This window comes from Pithys albifrons, chromosome 5 (genome assembly GCF_047495875.1).
Source record: "Pithys albifrons albifrons isolate INPA30051 chromosome 5, PitAlb_v1, whole genome shotgun sequence".
Taxonomy (NCBI): Eukaryota; Metazoa; Chordata; class Aves; order Passeriformes; family Thamnophilidae; genus Pithys; species Pithys albifrons.
The window spans coordinates 50,788,189-50,814,951 of record NC_092462.1 but is presented as its reverse complement, the minus strand read 5'-3'; the positions used below and the strand labels follow the sequence as shown (position 1 = coordinate 50,814,951).

At 37.7% G+C, this 26,763-nt stretch overlaps 1 protein-coding gene across 1 annotated transcript in view; it reads left to right on the top strand.

Annotated features, from left to right (window-relative positions):
• The window catches only part of GRXCR1 (glutaredoxin and cysteine rich domain containing 1), a 37,309-nt gene extending 12,845 nt beyond the window's left edge, over nt 1-24,464 (top strand). Inside the window, exons 3-5 of the mRNA XM_071555204.1 lie at nt 13,582-13,821; nt 21,242-21,307; nt 24,285-24,464. Of these exons, the coding sequence (XP_071411305.1) occupies nt 13,582-13,821; nt 21,242-21,307; nt 24,285-24,464 (486 nt within the window). The remainder of the gene's footprint in view (nt 1-13,581; nt 13,822-21,241; nt 21,308-24,284) is intronic.
• Nucleotides 24,465-26,763: the final 2,299 nt, after the last annotated feature.

Here is a 26,763-nt window from a genome sequence, read left to right as displayed (position 1 = left end):
TTTTTTCTCTTTCACATTAGTTAGTTTCAGTTTTCAAGGTACACTGAAGTAACAGTGACCCTCCAATTTATCTGTTCTCCAACTTTGTGTTGCCTGTTAGTAGAGAGAAAATGTGCAAGAATGATAAATTGTGGACTATTTTTGTTTTCACATTTAGTTTGACTTCTCAATTTTACAGACATTTTAAAATGCCTGTATCTTATTCATGTCAAAGGCACATTGCATAAACTGTTATGCTGCTGTTCTGTGAGCAAAATCTTCAGAAAACTGCCTTCAGGTAAACAGCTGAAAACAGCCAAAGCAGGAATTCATCTCTTTCCTTTTCCTTTCTCATTGATGTAACACAGTCAGAAACCTTCACTGGGATAACTTAGAAGTTATATCCTCTTCGTTTTGCATAGGTCAGACATGCTACTGGAGCCAAAATTAGCTTAATATACAATGAAAGAAACCTCTCTGAGTACAAAGTTGGTAGGATGAAATTATGTTGCATCCTTGTCAAGTTATTATGTAGACATACCTGAAAAGATGAAGCTAAGAAAGAACCAGAACCAGTGGAAACTAGAATCATGGCAAATGCTACTGGCGGGGTTGTAGATACTGAGAAAACTTAATTAGTTTTCAGAAAATCTCTGCTGGTAATTACACAAGTAATGTGACTTTCAGTATTTGGGACTGGCTGGAGAGGAACAAAATAGGAACACTAATACTAGCTCAGTTGGTTAAAACTTGGTTGTAATAATGCCAATGTCATGGAATCAATCCCCTATGTTGGCCATTGACTTACGAGTTGGACTTGATCCTTGTGGGTCCCTTCCAACTCAGAATAGTCTGTGAGTCTGTGAGAAAAACTGTTTATCCATGAGATGCTGGAGAATGCTTCCTGCTATCTGGATTCACAGAGACATGTGAAAGGGAAGTGGAAGACCTGTGATTGTAAGTTTTTGGAATATTGTTTGGAGGCCTGTGAAACTGAAGTGTTGGCTGTGGACAGGCTCAGCAATAATTTTAAGTACTTTGTGTTTTTAGTGTTTGTTAAGATGATTAGGTAAATGTGTACACTTGAACTCACAGAATTCCTCAAAAACCTACCACAGAGAGAAGAAATGCTTTGAATTCAAAACATTTCAGACATAAGCTACAACCAATAGAAAGTTCCAGATGGCCAGAATTCATCTGAAATGATGGCATTATACATGCTCCATGGCAATGTGTGGCGATGATTTTCATATGAAAGGGCAAGATATGTGTGAAACTTTCAGAGAGTGTACATGTCCAGGAATCTGAAAACTCTTCACCACAAATGCCTCTAGTTTCATCTGAGGACATCTATCTGCTTAGTGGTGAGTCCTTCAACGAGCTTCTGTCCCATTTTGGCTGATTCATTATACGCTCAGCCCTACTGAAACTTAACAAGGAGGTAACATCTACTTCTGAGCTGGCACCATGGAAACCTCTAGCTCCCAGACACTCCTGCAGCCTGCCTGCAGCACAGGCTTTTAATTTTAACCTTATGTAGATCTTATGAAAATGTAAGGACTGCACTTAAACCAGTTCCTCAATTTCTGCCAGAAATGTCAAGTGTGGCAGTGAAGTACTCTGTCTTGAGACAATAAAGCCAGAAGTGAGAAAGGAGAAGAAAGGCTTCCGCATGCTGGCAGTATTGGAGGAAGTATAAAATCTCTCACAGAGACCTGGGAAAATGGGGTGTTCATCTTTGAACGTTTTTTAAAATGAATGACTTTCACCTGGAAGACAGATGAAGAGCTTGCTGGAAGGAAAGTGATGCTTAGTCTGCAATCTGGTCAGCTCTCTGAAGTAAAGAGAAAAAAGAGATGAGGGAAACATGAGTTTTCAATTACAGCTTGAATTCAGAAGTTTTGACAAAGCCAGATAAATAAGAGTATGTAGGGGTTTTTTTCACATTGTATTTCAGCCACACCTGTTGGTGCCCAACATTAAGAATAATCTGTTGATTCTTTCAATTAGAGCTTTAAAATACCTGTATTTTAAACACATGTATGGCAAATTTTCTTTGTAACTTTGTTTTAGCCAGAACAAGCTAGCATAATTTCCATCAGAACTTCAGTCTTGACCACAAGGGAATTTGAAGTTTTGCAAAATTTTTTCAGTTTTTACCATTTAATTTTCCTAAATTTAGTTCCTCATCTGTACCTGATTGGTACAGTCTAGGTCTTAAGAAGTAGTACTAACACATAATGAGAATTCCTAATGAGGATTTTTTTATGCAGTCAAAGACCCAAGAAGCAGATCAGGGAGCTTGTATCTCCTGTAACACTGCAACACAATTTTGTAGAAGTATGGCTTTCAATTTTCGGATCCAACAATTGCATCAAATTAAGAGAAATTGTTTATATTGTCACTCAGAGAGTTCAGCTGAAAACCATTTATCAAACATAGCAGATAATCAAACATGAGTAACACTAGCTTCTAACTCTCCTACTAACACTGCATCTCTAGAAAACAAATGTTTCCATGGCTGGATGCCAAGTTACAGAGCACGACAATCAATCTTGCGATAGAGAGTAGACACAGAGGGGAAATATGGCATAACCCAATGCCAAACAAAATCCATTTTTAGGACAGGTGCTGGCTCGAGTTTGCATGATGTAAAACCATAGAATCATAGAATGGTTTGAGTTAGAAGTGACCTTAAAGATCACCTAGTTCAAATCACCTGCCATGGACAGGGATGCCACTCACTAGACCAGGTTGCTCATAGTCACCTGTAACCTGGCCTTCAACATTAACAGAGATTTGGAATTCACAACCTTTCAGAGCAACAATGTGTTCTGTACAGGTTAAGGTAGGTATTAAACATATTCATATTAAATATACTGTAAAATAGCTATGAAAAACAAAAACTACTTATGAGAAACAGCAACATTTCCCTACTGAGAAACTGAGTTTGTTTTACTGGAAAGAAAATATCTTAAGGTCTAGTCGGTTCACTGTCTCAAAAGAGCCATTTTGAAAATACTGTGTTTATAAGTAAAGTAATCCCAGCATCTTTTCCTTTCCTCTTGTATAGGAAGTCTAGCTACTCTTAAATAAATTGATGAGGGAAGAGGAGAGTAATAGATGAACTGGCGGTTTGATGAGCAGCCTCAAAGCAATTAAATTTGTTTACTCTCTCCTTTCCCAATCAGTTTGTTTCAGAGCCGACAATAGTTATTGAACTAACAGAAGAACAAGGCTGGATTGTGCCATAACCCTGCCACTGAAAGCTGAGAAGTGCTCAAGCTCTCAGTGAAGATGAAGATCAGTATCAGAAAAAGCAAGTGTACTTCCCATGTGGTCTGAGACAACCTTGCCCACCTGAGAAGAAAACACTATTTTTTGATAAAAGGCACAAACTAAGAAACTCCCATGGAACTTTATTCAGGTGTGCTCAAGGAATTGTACTCCAAGAGCTAGAAAATAATTTTATGAAATATACCTGTTTAGTGAATGCCCTGTGAGTGACATTCCTTCAATCACATTTAATAGGGCTTACTCTTGGTTATCCATTAGAACTGACTAAAAATCTTAAAATATATCTGTATCGTTATTCAAAAAATCTGATATAAAATAATCATAATGGCATTCCTTCAATCACATTTAATAGGGCTTACTCTTGGTTATCCATTAGAACTGACTAAAAACCTTAAAATATATCTGTATTGTTATTCAAAAAACCTGATATAAAATAATCATAATGGAGCAATTCTTTCCATGGCTTAAAATGATTGATATACTCAGAGAAATTACAACAACGGGACAACACGCAATTCCTGATTTAAAGTGTTACTTAGTCAAAGAAATATTTGGCTGAAGTCATATTTTGTGGGAGAGATCATAGTAAGGCTGAAAGATAGTATATGAGATTTCAGTTGTCTATCTTGGTATAAGATCCCACAACACTTTGAAAATGAAGGGGAAAGTTAGCATATGCCTTCCTGAAACTTGTTTTAGATATTTCCTCACTGCTGCCTTAGTATTGCACTGGGAGTTTCCTGCTGTAAATTACAAAGAACTGAATCTATCTGTCCTAAAAAAATAATTGCACATTATTTTTGCATACTGATTGTGCTGGTTGCTGAAAATTTTGTGAAATCAATTTCTCTGGCTAATGCTGTTAAGAAATTTGCACTATACTGCATTATGTGTTTGGTTTTTCTGATATGGACTAAGTTATAAAGACACAGTGATAGGATAAGAAGGAATGACTTCAAATAGAAGAGCAATAGGTTTAGATTAGATATTAGCAAGCAATTCTTTACTTTGAGGGTGGTGAAGCACTGGAACAGGTTACCCAGGGGACTTGTGAATGCCCCATCCCTGGAAGTTTTCAGTACCAGTCTGGGTGGGGCTTTGAGTGACTTGGTCTAGTGCCCATAACAGCTAGGCTGCAACTAGGTGATCTTTGAGGTCTACTTCCAACCCAAACCACTCTATGATTCTATAGTTTTCTCTGTTGGTAGCAGAAATTTCAAAGTTTTTGACAGTCCAACTTTTTTATAGGTCAACTGCAAGAAAAGGTTACCTGTGAAATCATATGTCTAGCTCTAATATTTTATTGCTATTTGCTTTGTGCTCCATAATATTGTATTTTTTTTGCTGTCTTTATAAGGCCGATGAGAGGGGAGGAGGACACTAGCAAATTGATTCACAGAGATCTCTACAACAACAAAGGATTTTTAAATAATAATAACAGCTCAGTTATTCCCTGTTTTAACCTACTTCCTACTACTCTATCTAAAGTAAATTCATGAGGTCACAGAACAGTCTAGATAAAACTTGTCTGGCATCTGATAAATATAGGAATGGTTCAAAGTACTGCACAATGTGAAAGGAGAATGTTGGACAGTCCTTGTCTCAAACAGCTTCTAATGCCTTATGTAAACTGCTGGGGACAAACTATTTTCAGTAGCTCCTGCCTCTTCCCCTTCAGCCTTTGTGGGGATTGTTCTTACACAACAAAGAGATGCTTCTCCTTTATTACGAACTAGTAAAAACTGGAGTAACATCTCCAAGAGTCTTCTAAAAGACTCTCTTTTTTCATTTGAGAAGGATTTCTTGGAGGTGTCAAATGGGTAAATATGAGGAGAAAGAAATAAGGAATGAGCAAACTAAAGAAAGAAACAAGCATTACATTACAGTGTTGTTTCTTCCCAGGAGAATTGCAGACTAGGTTAGAATTAATCATAGGATCATCTTTTGCTTCTGATTTTCAAACGTTTCATTTTTTCCTATCATATGCAGAATGGCATAAATAAATTAGTAAGAAAATACCAATAGACCTTTCAATGCTTGATAAATAAAATCCAATTAGGAAGGTACAGTTATGGATCTTCTTTCAACTAATTTGAACATATTTTTCACTATTTGAAATTAATTTTGCACTGGCTGACTTCATAGCATTGCTATGTCTTGTTGAACAGGAGTGACTTTTACCCCCAAGGCAGTGCTGCACCTGTATCAGACAGTTTGACTACAGATTCTACAGAAGCAGAGGTATAAACCCCGTGAACCCTGGCAAGATAACCTGTTCTCTTATCTGAGCTCAGGTCCCCTGAAAGCATACTGTAATGTGCTTGTATGGCTGTGTGCTGGATGAACAGTAATCAGGACACTAAGAGGTGACCTCAATTGTAGTCTGTACCTCCTGAACCTGCCGATGGCTGAACCATTACAAAGAGCAGGGAGAGACCAGGTCATGCCCTGTACTTCTTTGCTGTGCTATTATATGTATTTTTACTGCTTTGAAATGAGAACACTTTGATATCCCTTGAACTGCCCTCTGTGCCAGAAAATATGTGGGAAAGCCTACAGTGGCAGAAAAGGAGAGATGATGTTATATTGTATTATTTGCCCTGGCTACCTTGTTTAGGAGTTGATGCCCTCACTTGTAAATTGGTATTGATTGATTTCAGCTTGCTGATGGTTATGAGGACGGTAACTGGTGATATCACTCCATTGCCCCAGGGGGTCACAGGCTGCAAGTCATGCAGTTATAGTCACTTTACCAAAACTGCATAAGAAAAAGTACAGTGTTTTTGAACCTATATATTTAAGAGAAAGACATTTAAATGCCTCGCTGACATCTGATCCCATCAGATCTCGGAAGCTAAGCAGGGTCAGCCCCAGTTAGTACTTGGCTGTGGCAGATGAACCTTAGGAGTTAAAAGGTGGGGCCAGTTCTGCACATGCCGAGCCTCATCTAAAAATCCACTGCATAGGCTCGAAGGGCACACCCACATGGGGAATGCCCTTCCCTAATCTTCACTCACAAAGCTGAGCCATACTTACATACATACATTTAAGAGAAAGTCAGTACATGCTTTGACTTGAGTATATGACTTACACTGTTGCAGAAATCTGTCTTCATTCTACTGAGCTTCCCTAAAATGCAATTTCCCCAATTTAATAAAGTTCTGATTTTACTGGATGTTCATGTAGTGCCAAGTCCTTGAAGACAATGCAAACAGGATTGTAGTCTTAATGTAATAAAGCACTTAAGAGAGAGCACAAATTTAAATTTAAGTGCACACTTTGTGAGAGCCCATGAAGGGTTGGAATTGCAAACAGTGAAGGAAATGTGATTTCGTACCAAGAGTACACACTGTGAGTGGGGACCACTTGCAATATCTCCTGTATGCATGAATATATCTTACTGACAAAAAAACCTATTTTATTTGGTCGATGAGATCTGTTTGTTGGAAGGGGTTTTCTTACTAGTGACACAATTCTTCCTGAGAAATTACATTAAACCTTTAATTTGAACCAGGCAACCAACAGACAGAATGGACTGGTTCACAACACCATTAGCATTGTACCATGTTGTTGTAATGGCAAATGCTGTAGTTTTTGCTTCAATCTCCAGCCATCTCATTCAAAGAATTCTGCATATTTTCGTATAAGCAAAAACCTGATGAAAAGTATATTTTTCATTAATTGCTATACATTTTCAAAAACATGTATATTCTGATGAAGTGTCATGTAGAAAAATATGGAAACATTATGGTCATAGTTTTTGACTTTAAGATAATCTTTCAGAAAGTATTCATTACTTTTAGTATATGTTTTGAAAGCCTTTTAAAACTTAAAAGCTAATAAAAGCTATTCAATCTTGCAGAAATTAAATCCTTAAATTGCTTTCTTTTTTTTGTCTGCAAGAAAGTAAAAGTTGTTTTCTTTCCTTCTTTTCCTGACTGTAAAATGTAAACAGAAAGTCCAAATCAGATTGTGAACAGAAAATTAGATCACAATACTTCTTGCCACTCAGTTATTGATACCAATTCAAGCTATAAGCCATGTAATGCCAATTATAAAGTGAGTAGCTTAATTTAAGCTTGTAGATATGCAAGCATACTGCATACATCACTTCTCACATACATTAAAAGCATGTACGCACCTGCAAAAATATATATATGAATATATTATTTTTCTCTTAGCATTTTCTTTAGATCATGAATGCTGTATTTACTCCCTGAAGAATCTCTGGCACAGGGTTTATAATGTGCTCTAGACTCCTCAGCCTACTTAGTTACTTAGTGGATAGTAGATACTTCTGCCACTCTGATAGTATCCAATTACAGAGCCAAAGGGTGCATATTTCATTAGAACAGTCTGAGAAGTTGAAAGATGATATTCTGAGGCAGAGAAGGGTGTATCAGCCATTGATTAGATCGCAGAAGCATTTCACTACCACATGAATAACATTAGTTGAATGTTATATCTGAACATAGTAAAATCTTTTAAAAATCTCATAAGTGATAAATTTACTGAATTTACAGCATTTACTGAAGTAGTACACCAGCTCATTAATCTTAGCAGAAAAATATTCTCTTTTGCTAGAATACAGTTGCTAATGTTATGCATATAATGCAAAATATAGAGTGGGTCTGGTGGGTTTTTTTCATTTCTTACTTTGTACTTTTAAAAAATCAAGTGCAAATTTGTCAGTGGTACCACCATTGAAATTAATTGTATGTGAATATGAATGTAAATAGCTATTTTCACACCAGAGAGGTCACAACTGATGTTTATGCCTTCCACCCAGAAGGAAGATTAAAAAATAATCCCATGACTACTTCTGTAGTGTTGCTGTCATGATTTTCATTTTCAAGCAAATAAAAATGAGGCTTATGTCATTCCTCTTGCTGCTGGACTTATCTGTTTACTTGTTTGCAGACATGCTCATATACAAAGATTTTCAGAAAGAAAATCTTACCACTGTTTCAGGAGCAATTACCTTATGCCCCAACATCCAGCAGTGGTCCTTACACTACAAGCAGAAAAGCATTGACTCGGATTACTTTCTCTGCTGTGATTTTGACCAGCTCTTAGGTGTGCTACGAAAATGTCTGTGATGAGGGTTTTGGTCTGAAGATAAAAAGCCACTCAAAGCCAGGAAGACAGACATAAAAATGTCATATATTAAAAAAAATCTATAGCCTTTAGAAAATGATTAATGACAGATATGCTGATAAAATAATCTAGTATTGTTATTCAATAATTAATTTTATAAATTCCTCTCACAAATAGGAGTGTGAGTGATATCTGCTCAGACTGGCAGGACTGGTCAGGGCTATGAGGCCAATATGGAAACACAGTCTCTTCTTGCTGCTGCTTCAGTTTCAGCTGGATCCAGATGTTAGGGATAAGATACAGTGGGGAAGGCCTGAATCCAGGGAAGTTTGTGGGAGGTTTAGAGTGTACATATTTATTTGGCTTTCAGAAGCACCATGGAAACACCTGACTTTTGTATTTTTTCAGAGCTGCTGAGAAGTCTGTTATTATTGTCAAGGCAGCTGTTACACAGAAGAAGTAAATTCTCAAACACATATTTTAGGAGCGTCATTCTCAAATATTTTATATTTCTGAAGCTACAGTGAGAGAATCATAGAATTATAGAATCGATTGGGTTGGAAAAGACCTTCGAGATCATCAAGTCCAACCCTTGGTCCAACTCCAGTCCCTCTACCAGATCATGGCCCTCAGTGCCACGGCCAATCTCACTTGAAAAACCTCCAGGGATGGGTAATACAGCCCCTCTCTGGGCAGCCCATTCCAATGCCTGATTACTCTCTCTGGAAAGAATTTTTTTCTGATATCCAACTTAAATTTCCCCTGGCAGAGCTTGAGCTCATACCCCCTTGTCCTATTCCTGGCTTCCTGGGAGAAGAGACCAACCCTCACCTGGCTATAATGTCCCTTCAGGAAGTTATAGACAGAGATGAGGTCACCTCTAAGCCTCTTCTTCTCCAGGCTAAACAACCCCAGCTCCCTCAGCCTCTCCCCATAGGGCTTATGCTCCAGTCCCTTCACCAGCCTTGTTGCTCTTCTCTGAACCTGCTCCAGCACCTCAATATCCTTCCTGAACTGAGGGGCCCCGAACTGAACACAGTACTCAAGGTGTGGCCTCACCAATGCAGAGTACAGGGGAAGGATCACTTCCCTGGTCCTGCTGGCCACGCTATTTTTGATACAGGACAGGATCTCACTGGCCTTCTTGGCCACCTGGGCACACTGTTGACTCATGTTGAGCTTCCTGTCAATTAGTACTCCAAGGTACCTTTCTGCCTGGCTGCTCTCTCGCCATTCTGTGCCCAGCACACAGAGTACACACAGTTTTTTAAAAAAAATACTCCTAAATATTGAAACAATTTGGGAGAGTCACATATTCTGTAATGCATTTGTTGTTGTTGACTCCCAGGATTTCTTTTAAAAGAGACTCAAGATGTCATATTTCAGTGAACTTCTCTCTGTTCTATCATTTATTTTGTTTCGTTTCACTCGCTGTCTTTTTTTGGTCATATTTTTAATGTTTTTATTTCTACATTTAATTTGTACTTCCCTTCTTTTGTCAGTATCCCAACATTTGATTTTTTGGTTAATTACCTGTTTTTTGTTAGTTCTATCTCTTCAGCCCTTTCTTAGTCCCCTGCATCCGTTGGTTTTATTGCTCATCTGCTTGCTGTATTAAGCCTTCTCTTTTTCATCCACAGTTTCTTCCTCTATTCTGTGGTCTCTCTTGATGCTGAGCTCACAAATTTAGCCTCATTTATGACATTCACAGAATCACAGAATATGCCGGGTTGGAAGGGACCCACAAGAATCACTGAGTCCAACTCCTAGCCCTGCAGAGAACCATCCCCAAGAGTCACACCATGTGCCTCATGCTGTTTGCAGAAGACTTAATTATTAACACAGTTAATTATTATATTTTGTCACAACCATGTCAGATGGATGCCAGTGGGAAGGTAGAGGGATAGATTTCCCCCAGATGTACACCAAAACTCAGGATGGATGGGGCTTTGAACATGGCCTAGTGGAAATTGTCCCTACTATTGGCAGGGGGGTTGCAACTAGATGATCCTGAAGATCCCTTACAACCCAAGTCATTCTGTGGTTCTGTGATTTGCAAAAGGCCTGATCCACCTGGTAAAGAAGTCTAGAAAAAGACCTGAGTCAGGCATAAAATAGGAACCGTGTTTTGGTTTTTCTCACATTCAGTCATGAATAGGATTGAACTGGTGATATAAATACTTTTTCTCTCTGGACTGAATAAAAAAGGGGCAGTTGTTCCCGAGTCACTGGGAGTGGTGGTTCTGCTGTGAAGTGATGCAAGTCATGCTGCTGCAGTTGCTGCCAAACTTGACATTCCCCAGATTGATGCACTAAAGCAGATACTGCCCCTTACCCTTGGGGAGATGGTAGCACTGTGCAGTTAAAGTAAGAACTGTAAATGATGTAGAGGGTTGTTACTAAAGCAACTTTATTTCCCTTTTAAAATTTAAATCCCTTTTTTGGCAATCTTTCTATGCAGACACTTTCTCTGAAGCATACTCTTGGCCCATGTGCAGAGCTTTCCTGAATCTGACACAATATTTGCCACCTCAGGCCAACTGGTATCCATAAACTTCACGTTTCAATGAGAATTTCCACTTACAAGAACTGAAAGGAAATGGTCAATATAAGTTTCTCCAAATCTTTGGGTGTGTTCATCTGCCCAACTTTCACTTTATTAAAGTGAAAAACTTTATTAAAGTTTTGTCATGCCCATTAACCAGAGAATTGCCTTTTATGTGCATTTGTGAATTTCATCATTAATTTTGATTTTGCTAAATAAAATTATGAAAGTTCATTTTCTAAAGGGCCTTTCAATTCCTTTGTTTACATTGTTTGCCATATATTATGTTTTTGTCACAGTTTCAACCTAGGAAGGAGTAGTACAGTGTTTACTGATTTATTCTAAGAGTATATTCTAGTTAGTAATTAAATATTACAGGTTATAGCCCTTCAATTGGGTAGCAGAATAAGAATTAGCACAGATTCTTATCAAGAAAAACACTGTTTTTAATTACAAGTCTGGTTCTATGTGGGCAACAAGAGGGATTTCTCTGCTATGATAAAGTCACGCTTGGGACAAGTTATGTGCATTTGTATCACAGAAAACTAAAGTTTCCCTAAAAAACTATTTAGTCAGTGCTCTTGATATTTCTTTGCAGGGCAAACAAGGGTATTTCTTCACTTCCACCCTAGGAAAAAATAAAGGAATAAACATAAAAGAGACTCTGTGTACACACCTTCCACTTGATATCTTTCCAGATCACTTTACAGCTTTCCATTTTTCCGTCTCTTCAGCTGCTTATTTGTATGCTGTAGGGACACCACAGCCCTGATGCTTCACTAGATAATAGCTGTCTGTACCTATGCTGCCAGCCTCTGGTGTCTGGGAACAAAAAGCATTAGAGATTAGAGTTATGAAGGAACAAGAGTTTATATCCTGTTGAATAGTTCCGCACTTCAAAATGTATAACCACTCCAACGAGGAAGAAACAATGACTATGTGAAATTTTCTGTTTAAGGAATATTTTAAGAACTTCTTTTGGTTACTTCTGAAAACAATGATCTCCTCTTTCTTTGAGCAACCTATGTGTGCCTACCAAAATATTTGGCAGTGTTTATCTAGAGTACTTGTCTTTTAAGTAGAAGACAAGCTAATTCTCTCACTTGGAATGTGTGAACAATATGCTGGAGAAGAGTCAATGCTGCAGTAGCAGTATAACAGACTTGCAAACTAGAAAACAGGCTGGAAAGAAGTAGCCCATTTTTTATAACATTTGTTCCTAAAATTGAATTTCTGACATCCATTCAAAGAGAAATAAATATTGACCTACCACAATATACTTCCTTCCCAGGATGGGAGATGAAAGCTCTTGTTACATATGTGTGCAATTACACTTCCTGTGCTCTTTCAGTGATCTGTGACATGCAAATGTTTTTCCTGAGAACTCTTTACTGTAGGAAGAACCTTGTAAACACCTTTCTAAGCAGAAAATGTTTTTTTTCAATGACTTTTTTGGGGTTTTGCATTTACACAGTAAGCTAAATCATGACTAGTTATGTAGCAAAATCTGCAATGGCATCAGCCCAATATTACAACTGTGTCTTTACAGTTACTGCATGATGTTATTAAAAATTTGTCCATTCATCCCCTGAGGTTCTTTTTCCATATGTTGCTACAGTGCATTACAGATATTCTTGTTTTTTGTTTCCTAACTTGTGTTTTTACTCCTGGAATGTTGATGAAATAAATAAGTACAATTTGCTGAATATAATTGATAATTTGGAAAGCTTGGAAATGCATTGCCACCTTTTAAAAAAAGCTAGGATTTTAGCTATATATTTGAACATACTTTGTTTGTTTAGAGCAATGACTCTCAGGCTTCTTGAAAATGCATCACCCTCTCTTGGGCAAACTAATCCCTCTAGTATTTACACTATCTAATTGATTTCATCCCAGAAAGGAAAGATGCAGTATAATATTTTACATATGAAAAAGTGGGGCTGTAGTCAAATCTGAATTGTAGAGTGAAGCTTTTTCCAGGAAAGAGAATTGCCTCCCCTAGCTGCAGTAGGCTCTGGATTGGGCACTGAATACACAAAAAATATCCTTTTTTATTGTTAATTGGATGTTAGAGTAATTTTTTGTGGAACCACATTAAAATTTAGCGATATATCTGTCCCCTCTGCAGTCATAATCGAGTTCAGTTTGGAGACACCTGAAATATTCTAAGTTAATGTTGCCTCATGGACGTGCTGAATTCTAGCTTAGGCTCCCGTCCTGTCTTAAAGGATGCTATCAACAACATCTGAGCTAAGTTTAGTCATAGTCTGGGTACTTCCAGACTGTCTTTGCACAAAAATGAGTGACTGTATTAACAGATTCAGCAAAACAGTGTCAATTTATTCATATTTGGAAGTCCACCAGGATCTAAAATATATCTCTGTTTCTTGAAAATGTATAACTTGACTCACCATCTCTAAAACTTTACAGAAAAAGACAAATTGCACCTTACTTAGATAAAACCCTTACATCGCCTTAAGTTAGTGTTTGCAAGAACTCAATTCCTCACCTTCCATCTTCATATTTGAAAAGAAGTTGAATGTTGGATTGTGTTTTTAAGATGCTGGGCTTTTTTTTCTTAAATACTATTTTAAATAAAATTACTAAATACTTGGAAGCTTTTAACATCTTGCTTAATGTAATGGGAAATATTTTTTTTCCAGGTATCAACAGTCCTTGAGTTTGGTCGCATAGTAATTTATACCACCAGTCTTCGTGTGGTGAGAACAACTTTTGAAAGATGTGAACTGGTTAGAAAGATCTTTCAAAATCATAGAGTTAAATTTGAAGAAAAAAACATTGCTCTGAACAGTGATTATGGAAAAGAACTAGATGAAAGATGCAGGAGGGTCTGTGAAGTTCCCTCACTTCCTGTTGTGTTTATTGATGGCCATTATCTTGGGGTAAGTAAGAATGAGCCTGTTTTGTTCTGTAGTTGGGAAGAACAGATGAAAATTTTGATGAATGAGAAGGACTGTGTTAAGAAAATTGCCTACAATGCTGAAATGACGGGAACAATCAAAGGCAGAGATCCCTTTGTGGTATGTGCTGCACAGATCCACACTGGTAGGTTTGATCTGAAGATGCAAAAGGTAACCAGGGAGACACTATCAGGAGGGGAATAAGAGGCAATAATACAATCTATGCTATCCTCCCTTTCTTAAAAAATAGCTTATTTTTGTAGTTGAAACTACATGAAAATCTAGAGATGGACTTTTTTTTTTTTAAATTCATGAGAACCTATTTGTATGATTGACCCAGGAAGATGAACACACATAGCATAAAGGTGTCATTTAGTAATATTTGTGTTGAATATGAAACTAACAGCTTGGGGTCAGAGTTTAAATATGCATTGAATTTTAGACGATGTAGTCTGCATCAGTATCTGTAATCAACTGAACATTCTTTTAGGTAGAGAATTGGTTAATACTTACTTTAAAAAAGTCTTACCACAGAAGGGAGAGAAAAACAGCCCAACTCTGACCTATTGCAAGACATAAACTTCAAATGGAAAACTATAATCCCCATTTGTACTCTAGTACTCTAGGTCTAGAAGCCTGTTGATAATTGAAATCACCTTTTCCTTAAGACCAGCCTGTACTTTTGAAATGTATTTCTCAGAAACTGAAAAAATTAAAAGAAAGATTCTCAAAAGTGGCACAAAGGAAACAGCTTGAGAGTTCACAGAAGGCATTTTTATAGAGTGGTAAAAAGCTAGCAATTAGCACCAACTGTGAGACTGTGATTTGTCAAGGCATAACTATATTTAAACACAGTGGGGTTATTTTGTTGTATCACTTAACACTTTCATTTTCACAAAACATTTAAGTAACTAAACGTAATGTAACCAACAATCTGGCATAATAGATATTGGGCCTGTATGAACAGTCAAATGCCCTGTCTTGTATTTTCCCCCATCCCCTTCCTAGCTTTCCACGTGCTCTTCATGAGTTAGGCTTCCTTGAGCATTATAACAAATGTGATTTTTTCCTTCAGAACAGAATACGTTTTTATCAAAACCCTGTGTTAGAGAGTTTTCCAGCCAGTCAGGAGCAGAAGTGCTTCATTCTATAGCAGTTTAAAATTTAACAGGATTCAAACTAAGATTTTCTCACCTAATAATCATGTTAAAAATGTACCTACTGAGTTATGACTGACTCCAAGGAAATCTCAGTCCGTGTGTGACCAATTTTTCAAAAGAATTCAGATAAAATACTCAAATTGATTGAACAAATTATTTACTTAACTGTGGGTGAAGCTGGGCAAGAGAGTCATTTTGGTATGATGGATGGCCCATTAAGTCACTGCTTATTCTTTTTTTTTTTTTAAGATTGTGACAAGCTTGTCCTGCATCAGAGGAGCAACAATGTAACAAAGCAACACAATCTCATTAAAGCTGTAATTACTCTATGAGATGCTTTGGAGAGGTATAGAAAAGAAGGAAGTGAATTAGGAAGATAGCTTTCTGTGGGAGAGACAAATCTACCTCCTACAAGATAAAAAAATGAAGAATCAGATTTGGTATGCGGTTGGGAGTTTTTTGTTTGTTTTTCAGTTTGGTTTTTTTTTTTTCCTAAATTGATGACCTACACTGTAGTTAACTAGAATAGACTTTAGTTTAAGGAGAGTATTAAAGTTATTCAATGTAAAAGTGACATTATTAGTGGAAAATCAGCTTTGTATGGAGGGAACAGTTCCTGAGATGCCTTCTCTGCTCACGGAGAGCACCACGGCCAGTCAGGACAACAGCAGCCCTTTGCTCTGCTACTGTGGTTGTGCCTCACCCTTACTCCCAGAGGAAGTTTCTGCCCCTCACCACTCTCCACTAATTATCATCATGGTGGAGGGCACTGCTGCTTGCTACAGCATCACTCTCTATAATGCCCTTTAGCCTAGACTAGTGATGGTGAGAAAACCAAGCTTGGTGTGAGAAGAGATAACTTGCGCAGCCCATGAACTGGGCAGCAGGGTGGTGGAAAGGACAGCACCACGGTGAGCCTGTCACTTGCCCTGGCAAGGGACCTGTGTGCACACACTCTATTTGCTAACTGTAGCAAACCCCATTATTTTATGGCAGTTTTTATTTCTCTCTCATAATACGGCTTCACCAGAGAAAGTGACATTCATTCATTTAGGAAGAGAAATAAGTGGGGGAGAACTTTGCATATCAGGAAGGTCTGTCAATGAAATAGTCACCCCCATCTCTGTCAATTCACCTTTCCAGGACACTGACCTTCTCATCAGTGACTCTGAAGGCACTCTGTTAGCTGGAACCTGTGCTAGACTTGTGTTTCATTAAAATGCATTTGAGAACTAATTACAGTATTTGGTCTTGTTGGTAACAGTGGACATTTCTATAATGCCTGTTATGATAATTAGCTCCTGATATCAAAATACAACACAGAAATCACAAAGCCTGATGTGTCAGTAAACAAATCATACAATATTTTTCCCTTTCTGTCTCTCTCTCTTTTTTCTTTTTTTCTAATTTATTTCCTGAAAAATTCCTCCTTGAAGGAGATGCAATGTAGCAATACAAAGGAGAATCTATATTAAGTCATGCACTTTTCAATGAGTCATAAGGAGAAAAAATACCCCAACCCCTAATTAAAATATGAACAGCTTTTGAAAGGTGACAAGATTATTCTTAACGAGATAAAAGTAACAAAACCACCAGAAAACAGCATATGTGCATCTGACAGAGTGTATGGTACTCAAGTGATTCAGAAACATGGACAAAATTGTTAAGAGTACAGTGGGCTGTGGATAAATATTCACAGTGCTCTGGAATTTATCACTGCCTGCATAAGGGCAATCAAACAAATCTGTAACTTCAGCAGAAGCAATAGAAAAATCATATTTAGGTCCTGTCAAGCAAAGTCCTGCATGCTGCAGTACAGCAGGATTTTTAATCTCATTTTTTCAGGACTGAATCATTGTATTTCTTGACACATACTGTCTAAATATCAGTCTGTCAGGAAATTGCAGTTTCTTTCTGCAGCATGGTCTTTACTGCCTGATCTAATCCCTCTTTTTCACCTGAGGTAGTCTCCATCTGAAATGGAATTATGCCATCTGCTGGGATACTAATGTAGAATAAAAAATTACTTCCAGAAAATGGAAAGCCACATAGTAAAACATTATGGAGCACTCATTTGCTCCTTTAAAGGCACTCAGAATTGTTAAAGGCTTAAGTTATGCAAAGATCCACTCTGCTGGAAAAGGGATGCACATAAAAAAAAGGCAAATAAAATCATTCTTAGTAAACATGTTAACTGACACCAAAATAGTTAAAAAATACATGTATTTTCTTTTTCCATTTGGAATACATGATTGAATTCCAGCATTCTCTTGCCATATAAACCGACTTGATTTTTTTTAGATATGTGAATTTAACACTTTTTTTTTTTTTGAGGAAAATGTTTCCTATTTAGTTTTGCCAGCTATAGTGAATCCACAGCAGCATGAAATTTACTGTAAAATTATTTTATTTGACATAGCGGTTATGATTATTTCCAAAGACTGATGAGGCAATTTTTGTAACTGACTTTTAGAAAATACATGTATAACAGATTTTTTTGTTAAACAGGAATTAACAGTTTCCTTTTAGCTGCTTTTCACTGGCCACATATGATTAGTACCTGTCTACAGCCTCCATATTTTGTTAAACACATTCTCCTAAAACTCACTTGATGGGGTGGATATGAATTATTTTGTTACAGTAAAACTTATGTAATTATTGCATCAAGTGACCTAACATTTTCCCACTTGTTTCTTCTATTTTGCAGTTTAACATTTCAGGAACTGCAAGGTTCAGTTTCTCTGATAGCTTTACACATCAGCCTTTCCCTTTTTTTGCATATGAAATCCAACATTTTTGGTGCTGGTATTATACTGCAATATGCATTTTCTTTGTTTATGGGCAGATTTCCAGGCACTGATTCATACTCCATGTGTACCTGCTGCCAAGGGGCACCTTGCCGTGAGAGGTGTAGTGTGGCAGACTGAAGCCTGTGCAAGCTCTGGGTACAGACAGGGGTATATACAACCTGTCTCCTCGGCAAGTCACAGTGAAAAACGTGGCAGGTCCAGTGACAGTCAAGTGTATGAGAGGGTATTTTTGGTTGCCTTGGCAAGAGGTCTTGCTTATATACATAACAAAAGTTTGTTTTTAAGGAAATAGGGCATGCAATTTATCTGCACATAAAATGTGTCCACATGAGGAATGTTGCAATACTGTGCTAATTTTCCTCTGTATATAAGGAAGGCTGTGGAAGAAAGGCTGCTTCTCCAAACCAGCATGTATTCTAGTGCAGCTAAATGCAGAGCCATATATCTGTGTTTGCTCCTTGATGAAGAATTACATCATGAAAATGGTAAAGGGTTATATCAAAGATAGGTGAGCAACAGAGCTGGGGCAGTAGAAAACTTAGTGGATTTTGGATTTGTCCTAGTTCTGCAGTTAATGGGAACTATATATGGGAATTTAATACCTGAAACATGGTGCTAATTTCTGGATATTCTCAAGAGACAATTGGGAAAATAAATTATTAATTAAAATGGTCGAGAAAACCTATTGAATATTTTAACCAAATTTGTGTCATTTTCTTGCCAAAAGAAGAGCAAGATCTGGCTGCAGTCTCTGGACTCCAATGGGAGAGAGCTAGCAAATTTAGTAGATAAGGGATTGACAGGCTGCTGCTTTGAAATGTAACTGGTTAACAAAACTGAAAACACACTTCTCATTGCTGATTCTCTTAACATTGTAGTCACTGCCCCTCATGCTTCTTATGTTAATCTCAGGAGGGGCAGACAGACTATTTAATGCTTCACATCCCTTTGTGGGTATTTGTGCACTGAGCACAACCTAGGAATAAAATTAAAGGCATCACTTTCTGGTCAGAAAGCAGATATTGGACTTATTTAACAGGTGCTTTAATTACTCTATTAATTATCGGCTCTGTGTTTTAAGACTCAGAGATCCAAAGGGAAGCTTAACTTTTGCAAACTGTTTTATTTATATAAAACTAAGGGCAGCCATTAATCAGAAAAGACACACTGCAACACTTAAAAACACTGGTAGCCATTTTGATGTTTAGTTTTTAGTTTAAAAAACTATAGCTTTCTACTTTGGAAGGAACACAGCTGAATGCAATTGGAATTGTAAATCCTTTAAAATATAAATCTATAACGGAAAACTTGTCAGACTTTTAATTGCGCTGCTGTAAAAGCCAGTCAGCATAACCTTACATCACTGTAACACAGAACAACAGTCTCAGGAATGCTCTTGCCAACTGTTGCCTCAAAGAAGAGATCCTTTCCTAAATGAGGGCAAATCAGGGCTTGTCTCATTTAAGGAATTTGCAGTGCTGCAATTCTATCAATAAAGCTGCAAATCCTTAATGTCTCTGCATCAGATGGGCAGCACAAGCTTTGTCTTAAGCTGCTGCAGTGTATTCAGGTCCAGAGCTAATACTCCATGGGCTGCCTTGGCAAATCCTCACTTTCTTGTGCCAATCACTCCCATTGCCTGTTCTGTGTGAAAGCAGAGAAAGATGAGAGGAGGAGTGTGAAAGGGGTCGACAGACTGCTAAAAGCTGCTCTCTTGAGGACACTGAGAGCCTAATGCAGATGTTGGAGCTGGTACATTCTGTGCCCATGATCTATAATAGATTTCAAGAGAAGAGTCAGCACAAGTAGGGCTAGCTGATAGGTCTCCTGTCTTCTGTGATTAATTAACCACAACTAATTACCTCGTGTGATACCTTTTTTTGTAAAATATCTCTTTGCAAGTGTAACACTGCAAGAGTAGTGTTCACTGAAAAAGTGGCACTCAACATCCACTAAAATATTAATATTTTCTTTTTAACTAAAACATTGATATTTTCCTTTTTAACTAAAATATTCATATTTTCCTTTTAAACTAAAATATTCATAATTTCCTTTTTAACTAAAATGAAAATCATCAAACACAGAGCCAAAAGTGCTTCTGTTTTGTACAAAGCCAGAGCAAAAAGACTTTCTACATGGCAAATAACCTTAGTAGGGTGTCATACAAAATCCTTTGCAATGTTTGGTGGCCTTTAGTTGGCTTTTGAGCTACATACTTGTAGCCTTTGTAGTGCCCAGCAAGGCACTGTGGCTGGTTGGACATTTAGAGGTGTATGAGAGATACATACCCATTCCCTGTGCTCACCAGCAGTTTTTCCTGGGCCTCCCAGGAACAGGGAGAGAGGTGTTGGTGGTGCACTGGGGCTGAGAGCTCCTTTGGCTGCCCGTGGGCAGCTCAAAATAATGACATATCCGAGATGTGTGCCAGCATCCCACTGCACCTCTGCCCTGTGTCAGCATCCCACCACACTCTCTATTAACACTGGAAGCAAACTCAAAGATAAAATTTAATAATCTGGACTTGCAGGGACTAGCTAACTGGGGCAGCACAATAGCATGAACTCACCACATGGTCAAGATGTGGCCAATTGCCCTTAACTGCAAAGTAAGGCCTATGCATCTGTGCCTGTTTCCTCACCTTTTGTTGGTTTCTTGTGATCCACTGATTAAAAGTGTCTGCAAGTGTTTTGTAATATGCAGTCTTCAATGAATTCGGTTACATATATGAAGTATAGACATTCAAATGTGCCCCCCTAATTAGAAGAAAAGGGAACAAAAGCTTTTATAACACCTCTGACACTTAAATTTTGTCTGCAGTGATCTCTTAGCATTTTCTTTCAGGAGGAAAAAAACCCCAGCACTTCAGTACTGTCCTGAATTAGGACACCTCAGAGGCCTAATGTAGTCAGACTAAATTATTATTATTCATTGTTATGTCTGACTTTATTGTTGTTACAGTATTTTCATTACCCTTTTTCTCTTTGTGTTATACATTAGGAAAATTTTGTCTTAATTCAATGCTTAACTGTCAGAATATTTGAAATACAATTTCCTCCTCTCATTTTTCTGTATTATCTGATGTGTTGTATATTTATATAATTGTAATTTTTTGACATGATAACTAGACATGTTTTTTATTCTGTCAGGAAAGATACTCTGTAAAATAAAGGGAATGCAAACAGAATTTCCAAGTTGTGTCACCTTTTACAAAAAAGGCAATGTGATATGTCACCTGCTAATGAACTTTAGGCACTACTATCAGACCTGTGATTAGATTCTTCTTTCCTTCTAGCTTTCCTAAGGTTGATCTAATTGCAATATAATTAATGTGAGTCAAATTTGTCCCCAGCCTGTTTAAAATTTCAAGCACAAATCTGCTAATAATCTCTCATTTTGTCATGCTAATGTGGCTGATGTTTTTCTTCTTAATAGGGTGCTGAGAAAATTTTACTAATGAATGAATCTGGGGAACTGCAGGATCTCTTAACCAAAATTGAGGTAATTGTATTTCTGCAAATAAATATAAGGAATATACACTGACTACTTGTAATTAAGTAGATTTTCTTCTTTTGGCATTTAATATTCTTCTGTTATGAACTGATGATCCCAAATGCTTTTTTTGTTTTTCTCTTTGAATGAATGGTATCATAGGATTACAGCTCACTAAATTTGAGAAAACATGAATGGTGACAACATCAAACCAAAATTTACATTTCTCTTTTCTCTTGATTTTTGTCATAGTAGGAAAGACAATTAATTTTCTCTTTCTGACAACTTTTTACATCATCTTTGGTATTTAACTTTCACCCTAGCCTGGATGAGGCAGGGTTCTTTTTGTACCACTTCCCTGTGTACTGGGAATGTACTGGGAATCTGTATATCTGTATTCTGGCTAGACCTATAGCTGGACATCTATAAAATCTGGACAAATGCTGCAAGTTTCCAATTACACTATTTTGCACAAATTTCAAGTTACAGGTCATCATGCCTTTCTCCAGTTTTGCAATGTTCATGGAAGTTCTCTGGGCCAAGCTTGCTATTTTGCCATGAATAGTTGATGCACACTCCCTGAGAACACTTGAAGTGTGGGTCTGCTCCCACAGCTTTGCTGTAATCTGGGTTCCCTGCTGGTCATCACTTTTCTGATAGTCTTGTGCTATTGGCTGCTCAAGACATTTTCTGTTTTTCTTTGGATATCCTGCAACAAAGAACATCTTGGGGAGTTGTGTGTCATAATGTCTGAGTTATATGGATAGCTGAGTCCTTAGAAAAGGAATGTATGTTATTAATTATTGTGTTATTTTGAAATCACACCTAGCCAAATTAAGATAATACACAAATTTCAAAAGTATCTTACATCAATATTAAAAATAATTAATGAGGATTTGATATTTGTAAAAGACATTGCAAAAGAGCAAGTGAAAGCTACATGCTAATTGATTTAAATCCAAGATTTTTCTTTCCCTTCATTTAGCCAAACTACAGCATATGATTTGAGCAACTCTTGTATACCATGTATCTTTGTGTTTATCAGTAACTGAGTATCTCTTTTTCTCATGTTGGCAATGAAAAGCCAACATGCTTTTTATAGCCAGTTTTCTGGAACTCCTCCAAAAGTTCCAGTCAGGCTGAGCCCAAGTGTTGTCCAACTCTGCCTTTTTCAGGAGGTGGATTTAACACTATGCAGTAAATCATGAACTCCCCTAACCCTTTGCACTGCAGGTGGTACCTTCTGAATTTGTCCAGCCTGTTCCTTTACTCAGAAAGCTTTCCTTGCCTTGTGAATCAGTGTATGTTTTGCTGTATAAAATACAGAAGAATCTGTTGGCCATTTTTAACTATATTGAATATCTATAATGTAATTATCTAGCCCAATGTGTGTCCTAACCTTGTACATATAGAAGAAAAAAATCTCAGAGTACGGCAGACCAATAACAGCTTGCTGAGTACAATCACTGCTTCACTGCCTTTTGGTGTTTGGTTTGGTTTTGGTCTTTTTGTCATCTGTTCAAGAAGAAAAGGTCGTTGTTCAAGGAATTGAGCTAAAGAAATTTTGGTTTGGTTTTTTTTAGCTCCCTTAACTACATGGAAAGGTATCTATAGATTTTTAAGCCTAACAAGTAATAATGAATGCAAAGATTAAAAATATAATTATCTTAAAATTTTGAGATTATTTGCAATAAAGTCCAATGAAGTAAGCCATCATCATAAATTATGAAAGATGTGAGCACGCCTGAGATAAAAAGAATGCTTATTTTACATTAAATACTTACAAACATTGTCCCTGGAGAAGGAAATAGTAGTAGGAGCTGTTTGCCTGGTGAAGAAGAACAACCAGTTTATGAGCTACAGGACAGAAAGAAAAAAATGCTTTTTTTGCAATTTCATCTGAGTGTTTGATAGATGAATACTATTAATTGTTTTGTAGAAATATTTTCATTTTTCTTGATGAAACTCCAGGTACTACATTGTCCATAGGTATTTTGTTATACTCTAGTAATAATTTGTCACTAACTTTTAGTGGTACGTAATTCCTCAGACTAACGCTATCAGGAATTGTACGGATTTTTGTTCTGTCTTTGTGAATAAACCTGTAAAATCTATACTCAACTCTGCAATGTTAAATTGTGTGGTGGTAAGTACCCATAGTGGCATACCTTTCATTTCTCTGACATAGAACTTTAAGGCAATCATTAAACAGACTAGCCACATTTTCAGCAACTGAAACTTAAAAACATCTTTGAAATCTCTTTTTGTGTTCTCCATTCTCTTTAATCCAATACAAAATGCAGTAAATGTACTGTTTTTCTTGGGAACTGGGATAATTTAGGGGCCCCAAGCCCTACTTGCAGCAATTTTCTCTCCATATAACTGCTAAATATTGATGATCTTTCCTCTTTATACTTAAAGCTTTAGCATTCTACAACCATAAATTTGAATATACCACTTATTTCCTTGAGCACTACTTGTCAGAAGCTCTGAATTGCTTTTTTATATCATCAGCTTTAACTCTAATAGGTATAGTATGTTCAGCATAAGCATGGAAATGCTGAAAGTCATAATATCTTCACATACAGCATAGAATATATAAAATCAGCATAAACTGCCTGGAGTTTGGATTCAATCAATTGCAATACCTCCTAGAATTAATCTAGACCTAAACAACACCTGAGTAATGTGTGCAAGTTACCCTTTAGCTAGGTACTTTGGCAAGTATAAATGCAGGCTGCTAAGGTATAAAGTAACCTATGTACCTGCAACAAGCCTCTCCTGACCACTGAAGGTGGATTTGACCAAAGGAAAAGGCAGATGTAATGGTCTTCTCTACGGTGGTTTGCCATGGGATGGGGCAGTGGGTATTGCCCAAAATGGGAACCAGAATGTGCATTCTCAGCCCTTCTAGAGTCCTCAATGTCCTAGACCTTGCAGTGGTTGATGAAGTAACATTTTTGTCTTTCTCACATTCTTTGAGCAGAGAGTCCAGCATCCTCACGAGTGCCCCTCTTGCGGGGGCTTTGGTTTCCTGCCGTGTTCAGCGTGCCATGGGAGCAAGATGTCTGTGTTTCGGAACTGCTTTACAGACTCATTCAAAGCCCTCAAGTGTACTGCATGCAATGAGAATGGGCTACAGCGCTGCAGGAGCTGTGCAGGCTAAAAATGGCATCTCCATATGTTCAAACTAATTTTATGGTACTACACCAGTTTGTAATATGCTGGTTTTGGGTTTTTTGATTATTTTTTTTAAATAAAACTGTTTATCCAGTTCAGTCAATAAAAATCCATTTGTATTATACTTCTGCTGGTTTGATCATTTGAACTTTGTGAACTTTGGTTGCCAACCATATAATGAACTCTGAATTATATCTTTTTAGTTTTCTTATAAAGAGATTTGTACTCTGGAAAAATCACATTATGTGAATTCTTCCCATTTTCTATAAGGAATCATCAGCAACAGTATGTGTTTCTGACTCATGCACTCAAAATTACAGCAATATGATGCTTAACCTTCAGATTATGAGTAGCGCTGCTTTCAAGATCAGTGGGAATAAAGTTTCTATGATGTGGACTAGTCTAAGACCATTCCACTCAGTGCTTCCCTGAAAAGTCACTATGGCTGAATTCTGGCCCCAATTCTATGTTGCAAGAGAAGAACAGAAACATTTCTTGAAAACCCATGGATAAGCTTTGTCTTTTAGTACTGCTTTCTATTCGGTACAAAATTAATGTTGTTCAGAGTTGCATAAACATTTAACATAGTAGATGTTGATAGCCATTGTTGTAGTATCTCAGAGCTTTATTATCCTATATATTACCATAGACCTTATAGTGATCCAGTGAGAACATCAGGCAGTTTTATAATTGCATATAAAGTAATTGAGGATGAGAGTTCAGCTTTTTCAGCTTAGTGACTCTTGTGGTTTGACAGCTAGCCTGGCATGAGTGTTTTAAGGCATCTTTTCTCTCCAAGAAGGCCACTGGTCTATGCCCAGACAACTCCAGCACTATATATAACTTTGAAATGTTTGGTGGATTTCCTCAACACAAACACAAGAGATTTAGTCAGTAATTAGTCTGAACAGGCTGTGGGCTCTCCACATTGATATGTTCCAGTTTGGAAGTGCATTACCGTTCATGCACTTCCACAGAGTACTTCTTAACAGGGTAACTTTGGCAAACCAGCACTATCTGCTTATGTTGACATTGCACATCTTCCTTCTGTTCCTGCTATCAGTCTGTACTGGAATGGGTAGTAGAAAGGTTTACCACCTTGTTGAAATTGATGTTGGCTTGAAAAAGCTTTCACGGTAGTAATTTCATCCTGTTGAAGTTGCTTTAGCAAATGTGAAGCCATGTTACTTCTTACTTCTTCCCTCCTTCTTTGTAAAGCTGTGCTGACTGGAGTTTGGGTAAGTGCAATTGCCTTTACTATGTGTTTCTTACTCTATTTGAGGACCCCATTTCTCTTCCCTCTTTCCCGTGCAATGTTCCTTATATTTCTCTGTGATGAGAATCTCAGATTTTCTTTCACTGTTTTGGGCACAGCACAGCCGAAGTATAAAGCAGGATAGGCACAGTTGCACAAAGCAAGACTTGCAAAAAAAGCTTTTTGATAGCATTTGTTTTTCTGATGCCTTACTTTCCTCATCTGAATCAGCAGACTAAAGGTGAGAGTCTCCTTAAAGGCGAGAGTCTCTCATCTTTTCTGCGGGTTGCCCCCAGACCTACGAACCTGGGATTTGGCGTGGAAGCCACTGATGCGTCCTCACAGAGGTATGGTCAATGCTTCAAACTTTACTGACAGGTGAGCAGGGTTAATATGCTTTCTCAAGATGCCTGCGCATACAATAACGGCTTACAATTGGCTAACGGTGGCTGTCCACATGCCCAAGTCATGATGCTGATTGGATAGCAGGTGGCATCCATGCAGGCAGCAACTGGGAACTCCAACCAATAAGGGCTGTTTTGCTCTAGCCTTGTGGTTACATTCCTAACCGTCACACCTGCAAGGGCACAGTATCCTTGACCAAACAGTCTGCAGTAAGCAGGGCGTTGTGCATACAGGCTTCTGCTAAGATGCCATGGCCCGAATCCACAAGCCATGCCCCAACAGCAGACAACCACCTGTTCTCTGTGGGGGTGACAGTGTGTGTGTGTATCTCTTAAGGTCTGAGGTGATTGATGAATGCACCCTTAAGGACCAGAGAACCACCTGTAGAATGTGGATGTCTTGTAACCAGCAGAATCTTTCCATGTATGTTAGGTGAACTACTGACCAATAGTGTACTGGCATGTTATATACAGGAGTAGATAAAAGTGAAGCTGTTACTAAAAATAAAGTACTTTGTCTTCGGTGAAGTCTTCTGATCACGCTGCAGCCTGAGTTGTCTCTGCCTCCTCTGACTACTGCTAAGCTAATCTACATTACCCCAATAAAGGGTGACTCCAATAGTTCT